Raw genomic sequence first — 8784 nt, forward strand, 5'->3', positions numbered from 1 at the left:
ATATATATATATATATAATACACAAAAACAGTAACAAAAAAATAGGTCACCATAGTAAAATATTCTAACCCGACTGTTCCTACAAACAGTGACTTCCACTAAATATAAAGAAAACTGTTATCTGTGGTAAAAAATCTAGAGACCAAGTAGAAATGTGGAATAAAAATGCAACAAACCCTAATCCATCCTAGGCAGAGCCTGTTGCTAAGGAAACACAGGCAGTGGTCTACATAGGAAACTGGGAACTATTGTGCCCTGGCAAGAGACAGTACTCTTTCCATGTTGCTGCAAGACACTGCTGTAAGTTTGCATCTTGCATAGGAAGTAGCTGTGTTGTTATGAGTGCTACAGCAAATGGTAAATGATTTGAAATGAAGCCCATATGTCACTAGGCACCTCATTTACTAACCCAAATCATCCTGATCAAATAGAATCAAGGGAGAGAGAGAGAGAGAGAGAGAGAGAGAGAGACTGGTATCAAAACAAAGTGCTTGCTCCTTGCAGGAGGCCCACCACCCCATAAGAAGTGTTTATGCCCTGAGAAGCCCTCTGCATCCAGCAGCACTCATGGGGAACTAACTGAGTGGATCCAAGTTCTTTCTCGGAAAGTCTAGGCACCACCAGCACAGACCATGCAGCTTCCTCAAGCTGCAGCTACAGTGGAGCTATGGAAGGCCCTGTCTTCAGGAGCCATGGCGCAGCTGCATGTTGCCCAGGACAGCACTGTCGTAGCGCTGCTCCACCCGCACACAGCTTGAGTGCTCCAGCACACTGCTCAGCTCAGGGATGCTCTCAGCAGTGTCCCCAAACCCATGGAAGTGTCCATAGTGCAAGTTCTCTCCCCCGTCCCCCACCCAGGACAGCCTGCTGGCCACACAACTACTTGGGCTCCCGTTCAGATGCAGAGACCCACACATCTCAGGGTTAACGCCCATGGTCTTTTCTGGCTCCTCAGTCCCATTAGCACACACAGAACCCTGGCCACTGGAAAATGGCTGTCCATTGCTAATTCCATTAGATCCTGATAAGCACGGGTTACTCCTGTTCTCCACCACACTGAGCTGGGTCACGCAGGGGAAGTCCAAATGTCCATTGATGACACTTCCATTTGTCAATGTATTCAACACGGAGCTACTGTTTTTCACATCTGATACAGCAGCAAATTCTCCGTCAGCATGCATTCTGTCAGCGTCATCATCAGCCTCACCACCATTCGCTAGTGGCATGGTGTGATCCAGGCTGGGAACTCCGGTTCTAGCTTTCTTCACTCCCAGAGATTCTGAGTCTTCCAAGCATCTCTTTCGATTTGTTCCCAGGCTAATGTGATTGGGAAGCGTGTTCTCGTGAGCTTCACTCAAGGTGCCATTATGACAGAAAAGGCTCATTTGATGGTTCTGGAGGCTCAAGAGAAACTGGGTGCACTCTTGGAAACCCTGGGTTTGTGCAATGTCTGCTGTCGTCAGGCCACTGGCATTTCTCAGGCTCAACAGTATGCTTGTGTTCAGAAGGGAAGCCATACTGAACATTCAATGCCACAACTGTAAGGTTTCGGAGAAGCACCTATGGCATATTCAGCAGTTTCTATGTGAATGCTCCCCTTTCTAGGGTTACTTGAAAAAACCAAGTCAATTCGAATTACGCAGTCACTATGAGCCCCGTTCCCTCCCAGAGCGGGCCGCCTTATGAATGGGCGTTTCCCCCTCACAGTCCGGTTTGTTAATGTTGGCCCCAACCTGAATCAGCCAGACCACGACACTGAGGATGTCCTCCAAAAGCAGCAATGTGGGCTGGGGTCTGGGCATATCGGGTGGTGGAGCATTCAGTGAGGCGCCTGCTCTTATCAACTGGATTAAGCACTCCAACTTTCCGAAGTGCGCGGCCCAGTGCACGGGTGTCCAGCCATAGAAGGAGTCCTCCGCGGCCAGGTGAGCGCGCGGCGTGTGCGGCAGGAGCCAGCAGAGTGTGAGAAGGTATTTTAATTACTGAAATGAATTAAATATAATCAATTTCCTCAATTTGGATTATTTGCTATTTTGATTCATTGGTTTTCTGTGAAAAGGAATTAAAACTCTTGCTAGGTAAATTACCTGTTGCCTTATAGTATGCATCCATACATACTGATTGTTTGGCATTGTATGTTGGTATACTGGCACACACACACACACACACACACACACACACACACACACACACATATATATATAGTGAAAATTATCCATCACTTACAGAAATTGAAAAAAGCTAATTGTTGGTGGCCTGTATCAAAAATATCACTTTTTAACATTTGGTGAATTAAATACAAAATTAAATAGAAGCTTGTGTACAAAATTTCCCTTGAAATATGCATGTATTTTGAAATGAGAATAAATGTACTTGATTAAAAAATAAAGATTAAACAATTTATACTGTGCTAATGTAACATATTAGATAAAAGAATACTAGTGGAAACACCCACATGAATTTCCATGGTTTATGTTAAAAGAATGCAAGCTGTTATGGCCAGAATTTGTGATGTCAGCGGACCACCCCCACCCCCGAGGAAGAAGCATGGTCCTGCCCAGCACCCGGGACTGAGCAGGACAAAGAGACCCCCAGGTAGTCCCCAGGGTAGACTGCCCTGGACTCCTAGGAGATTATAGTGAGCAAATGCATAGTGTTGTATGGAAGAGAGAGTGGACAGAGGCATAGCTGAAGAGGTGAAAGTGGTGCCTTGGTGATGTCTGGGCCTGGGTTGCTCCCTGTTCACATTCTGTGTCGATGTCTGTGGCTCTTAATACCACCAAAGGTGGAGATGGTAGGACTAGACAGAGTTGGCCCTGCCCCTCACCAGCTGAAGCATTAAGCCGAGAGGGTCCTGCATCTCACCTGGGCAGCACAATAGAGCTGACGTATTGATGGCGTGTGGTTGAACCAGCCCTGAGAAAATGAGCATGGGCGAGCTGGTCCTGAAGGTATGAGAATGGAAGAGCAGGTTGCACCCCTCTCATCTGTCACATGGCGGCATGGGTGAGGGAAAGGTGCCCTATTCCCTTTGCCCCTGGACACCTGCAGCAGGTGGAGGACCTGACCCAACCCCTCACCAGCTGCAGCACTTGGGAGAACAGACTCTGCACCCTGCCTGAGCAGCACAGTAGAGCTGACCCTGTAGACAGGGGTGAGGGTGAGCTACCCCTGAGGGTGTGAGAAGGGCATAGCTGGCACCACCTCCCTCATCTGAAATATGGTGGTGGGGGTGAGGGAAATGTGCTATCCTGCCTTGCCCCTACTGCCTCCATCTGGTAGGGAGTTGAACCTCCCCTTTACCAGCTGCAACACTCAAGAAAGTGGGCACTGCCCTGCATCTGGGCAAGGTAGTGGAGCTGTCCCTGAAGGTGGAGGTGTGGGAGAGCCACCCCTGAGGGCATGAAAGCAGAAATGGCCCTGCTCCCTCCTCCTTGCTCCAAGGGATAAACTAGCCCAGGCAATGTTGGAGAGCACACCCTGGTGGTGAAGACAGAGGACAACTGGCAGGCTGACCAACACTCCAACTACCCAGGCCCAGAACCAGGGTCATGAGTTGGTCCACCTCAACATCCACCCCATCTATAATCTGCTGGAGCATGTAAAGGGACCAGTCATGCAGACCCAAAGCTTCAAGATCTCCATGATACAGGGCAAAAACAGGATATCCGAGAGGAGCCCCAGTGAGGGCCCAGCATCAATAGTGTAAGAGAAATCAGAGGCCTCAGACAAGGTCAATGACTCTTTGCAATGAGCACTTGCAAGTAAAGGCATATTGGATGAAAGGGTTCAATGTGTGACTCACTGTTTCACACTACAGCTTCCATGATGAGAACTTTCCTCTTTTTTTCTCTTCTTTTTTCTTTTTTTCCCCTTAAATTTTATTTTATTTTGGTGGGGGGCAGGTTGAAAGCACAGAGGGTAGACATGAAGGGATGGGGAAATGAATGGGATTGGAGTTGCATGGCATGAAAGACACAAAGAATAAGTAAAAAGAAAGTTTTTTTTTAAAGTGTTTGTGGTATCCTCTAGATTAATGTTGTGAGTGCTTGTTCTTCAGCTTGTGGCAGTGTTTTGAAGGCTGTGGAATTTTAGGAGGTAGGATGTAGTTGGTGGAACTAGATGACCAGAGTTAGGCCTTTCAAACTTATACTGTGGTGTGGTTCTTAACTGCTCTTTCTGCCTAGCCTGATGCCACCTGCAGGCTCTCTACCACATAGCTATTTGTGTGACCATGAAGCCTGTCATGCCTTTCCTCCCACAATTTAGAAATACTCTGAAACTGTAAGACAAAATAAGTCTTTTCTTCCTTAACTCACTCCTGACAGATATTCCAAAATAACAAGAAAAGAAATAAGTAATGTAGAAGGTGTTATATTTGATCAGCTATGTATTAATTAAACCATGACTGATACCCAAATGTGTGTAAAAATGGGAAAGAAGGAACCTGTTGGCTTAATATAAGTGGATTTCTTGCATGTGGTGCAACTTTTCAAGAAAGCAAAGCATTTATTTATCTATCTATTTATTTATTTATTATTGTTTTGTTTTGGGTTTTTTTGGTTTTTCGAGACAGGGTTTCTCTGTGGCTTTGGAGGCTGTCCTGGAACTAGCTCTTGTAGACCAGGCTGGCCTTGAACTCACAGAGATCCATCTGCCTCTGCCTCCCAAGTGCTGGGATTAAAGGCGTGTGCCACCACCGCCTGGCCGAAAGCAAAGCATTTATGTGGCACAAAATATAGCAAAGGCAAGGAGAGAGAAGGAAGAATATGGGAACGTTAAGTTCTTAGAGTCTTGACTTTTTATTCTGTTAATAGTTTCATTTGATGTACAAAAGCTTTTAAATTCATGGAATCCTATCAGCCAATTCTTGGAGTTATATGCTATGCTGTTGGAGTAGTGATATGAGCACATCCCCCCACTAAAAAACAAATGAAAATCAGGGAGCTATATCTCATGAGAGTGGAACTTCTAGATGTTGATGTCAAAGATGCTATTGTAACCTGAAACATGACACAGGAGTCCCAAGAAATTGAGGCCATCTATCCACCTCAAAGACAGCAAACAGCACAGAAACCCGAGGATGTATAGCCCAGAGACCCAGGCTAGAAGTAAATATGGCTGACAAAAAATTAAAATAATAATAATGATCTTAAAAGTCAATAGACTGATTCCTCATAATATTCTGCTATACTCATAGATTGGTGCTTAGCCCAATTGTCATCAGAGAGGCTTCATGCAGCAGCTGGTGGGAAAAGATGCAGAGACCCACAGGCAAACATTGGTGGAAATCAAGGAACCCCTCAAAAGAGGGAGAGGAAGGACTGTAGGGGCCAGAGGGGTAGAGAACAACCAAGAACACAGCTCACAGAATCAACTAAGCAGGACTCATAGGGGCTCACAGAGAGTGAAGCAACAATCAGGGAGCCTCCATGGGTTGGAACTACATCCTGTGCGTTTGTGTTAGGGTGGTGTAGCTTGGTGTTCATGTGGGACTCCTAATGGAGGGAGTGGGGGATGTCTCTGATTCTTTCACTTGCTCTTGGGACCCTTTTCCTCTTACTGGGTTGCCCTGTCCAGCCATGATATGAAGATATATGCCTAGTCTTACTGTAGCTTGTTCTGCCATGTTAGGTTGATATCCCTGGGATGTCTGCTCTTTTCTGAAGGGAAATGGAGGAAGAGAGGAGTTGGGAGTGAGAGGAACACAGGAAGGTGAAATTGCAATCAGGATGAAATGTATACGAGAAGAATTTTTTTAAAAAAGAAGAGGATGTCAAAGAGAAGAAAAGGTCAAAGGACAGGAAATGATTTTAACCAAGATGGTGGTGCTGGTAGGATGGAAACTGAGAATCTCTGTTCATCTCCAGGGTACTGGAATGTGCTTTCAGTTTAAATAGGAGGAACTGAGCAGGATGTAAGGACTGCATCCTGCATTAACATGGCTATTAGCTCTGCTTTTCAAGGTGACTCTGGAGAAGTCTTGAAGTGACATTCAGATGATTGCTCTTGCTAGGGTGGGAAATCAAGAGGACTTGGGATATAATTTCTTCCATTTTAAGGGTAGTCTGTGAGACTAGTATTTCTGGAAGTCATGGTGATTTCAGATTTAGGAAAATGACTAGAAACTTGCAGGTATTTTCTTTTTTATCTAGAATATTGTATATTGTATATCAATATTGTATATCAATACTGACAATAAGATACCTTGTGTATTCTTATCTCTGTGCCCTCAGGCTTGAAGGGGGGTGAGACAGGTTAAAAATGACTCATTTTCAGACACCTCTTAGTTAACACCTATATGTCAATCATATAGTATCATATAGAATAAATTGGGCAATTATATGATCTAAAGTAAAAGGGACAGATACAAAATGAAGATAGAGATATCCTGCATCTATATTGGTTTTAGTTAGTTATCTTCGAGCTCAAGTGAGAGGCCTAGAACTTCTAAGTCCTTGCCATATTCCTACTCCATTATATCTACTTTGCTAATCTTCCATTTCTATCTATATATTCTTCACAGATTACAACATGTATTTAACAGAGGACCAATTAACATGTAAAACTATTGTGTTCTTATTATTTAAAATAGAAAAATCCACCACACTTTAAATTTCCTTTACATGAAGGGATGACTGAAATTTCATGTGTTATGGCTTGAATCCAAAATATTACAGGCCCATGGGCTGACTGCTTGGCCCCCAGCCATTGGCACTATTTTGAGTAGTTCTTCAGAATAGGGCTTAGTGGAAGAAAGCAGAGTACTGGTGATATTTAGTGCCAAATTCTTTCCTCTGTCTCTACTTCCTGTCAGCCCTGAAGTAAAACAGTCAGTCCTCTGAATGTTCCTGCCATCCTGTTTGGCTTCATCAAAGGCTCGGAATTAATGGGATCAAAGACTATGGAGTAAAATCTTTGAAACAGGACCCACACAAATCCTTCCTTCCCTAACTCATGCTCAGGTTTTGGTTAGAGTAATGCAGAAGGAACCCTAGCCAATTTCACCAAAAAACTTGTAATTGTAGGTGGTTATGTTCCTACTGTTCCCACCCAAATGTCCTAGAACTGGCTCTCTGATCTGCTGTCATTGGACTCTCTTTGGCTTTGATTAAGCATGCTAAGAAGTTCTACTTGAACAAATACTTACTAATGAAACGTTTACTAGGAAAATATCTGCTCAGGCTGGGGCTTCTCTGACAATGGAAATGACCTTATTAGTTATTTTAATGGCTTTAATAGTGCCTTGGAGAGTAAGAAGATCTGCCATTAAGGGAGGAGAAAGCACAGCTGAGCTGTCTCATTAATGGATTGAACCACTCATTAGCTACTCTTTTCTAAAGTCTCTCATGATGTCCTGGCTAATAGCCACTAGAAACACAGAAGTGCTTTAATAGAGGCTCCTCAATCTAAAGCCCTTGTAGCTGTAGCATTGATTACTCTGAACACAATGATAACAACACAAATTAGAACAGCAGTGAGCTACTGGGTGCTTACAATGTGTCAGGCACATGCAGGAACAGTATATCTGAAAAGACAGACTGCATTAACACATGTGTCCAGATAATAGACATCAGATTCGATTTGCACACAAATGTATTCAACTGGAACAGTAGGCATGATTATCCAACTTTTCAGAAGTGTGCAGGTGGAGAAGTGCAGAAGGATCCTAAGTGTTCATCCATGAACTTTATGGGAAGGTATACATCCTGGTCTTGCCTTAATGGGAGAGACAATTCATTTTCACAAACCATAAAGCTGTCTTGGGCTTACCAAGGTTTGTAGGAGTTTGTTTTGATTTGCTTTTGTTTTTTACTGTTTCTTTAATCTTTCAATTAACAGTCAATCCCTAAGTCTTGAGGTGTATCTCAGTGGTGGAGCACTTGCCTAGCACTTATGGATCTCTGGGCTTCATCCCTAGTACCTCAAAGAAAAATAAATAAAAGTCAATAAAACAAAATAATAATTATTCATCTAGTAAATGAAATTCGCTATATTTGAGGATGCAGGCAAAAGAGACAATGACTCAAAGTCTCTTAATGTTAAGTCTCTGATGCTTGCAACAGTTGATTTGGACCATGCAGTTCCTCCTCCAATCTTAACTAGGCAGCATGCCAGGGAACTTAATACCAGAAATGCTGGGTGTCATCCAAGAGCACAGGCTGGGAAGTCAAATCTTCATTGATTATGTCTCTGTTTGCATTACGTGACTTTGCTTGAGTTTTCAGATCTATCAACATTTTTCTATCTCTGGAAATTCAGACAATGGTAAATTACCTCGTTTTACTCAGAGGGGATTGAATTTAAATGAAAGGAGATCTATTCTATACACAGTAAGTATGCAATAGGTGGCAGCTATTATTACTCTTAGGTATATTGTCAATAATGATAGTATGATGAGAGTTAGTCCATACCAATAATACTATGTTTCAGTTTTCTCTGCCTGAAATATAAATACTCCTTTGAAACCAGAACTTGAGGCTTATCCACATTTTTATTTATCCATCTTAGGTTTTGCTAAAATTTTCTCCCAGGAACCAGCCCCTTTAAACATTTGTCAACAACACTGTCATCTACACCTCTGCTCCAGCCCACTGTTCTCTATATTGTTGCCTTGGATTAAATTGTCTAAAATTATTTAGATGCCACCTGTTTCTAAATATCAAATAACACAACAATTTTTCTTCTGTATGCCTGTTCCACTTATTAGCTAGATACCATCTGATTTCTGAAACAGCCCAACTGGATGGAACTGGCTTATCTTTTGTACAATGAATCACTCAG

General features: G+C 43.2%; 1 protein-coding gene across 1 annotated transcript; it reads right to left on the reverse strand.

Annotated features, from left to right (window-relative positions):
* Positions 1-683: 683 nt before the first annotated feature.
* Positions 684-1647, reverse strand: LOC100768443 (ankyrin repeat domain-containing protein 10-like). The gene has a single exon (XM_035452653.1). The coding sequence runs from the start codon at positions 1524-1526 to the stop codon at positions 684-686; it is 843 nt and encodes a 280-aa protein (XP_035308544.1). The 5' UTR covers positions 1527-1647.
* Between the last annotated feature and the right edge of the window lie 7137 nt (positions 1648-8784).

Source organism: Cricetulus griseus (assembly GCF_003668045.3).
Source record: "Cricetulus griseus strain 17A/GY chromosome 1 unlocalized genomic scaffold, alternate assembly CriGri-PICRH-1.0 chr1_1, whole genome shotgun sequence".
Lineage (NCBI taxonomy): Eukaryota > Metazoa > Chordata > Mammalia > Rodentia > Cricetidae > Cricetulus > Cricetulus griseus.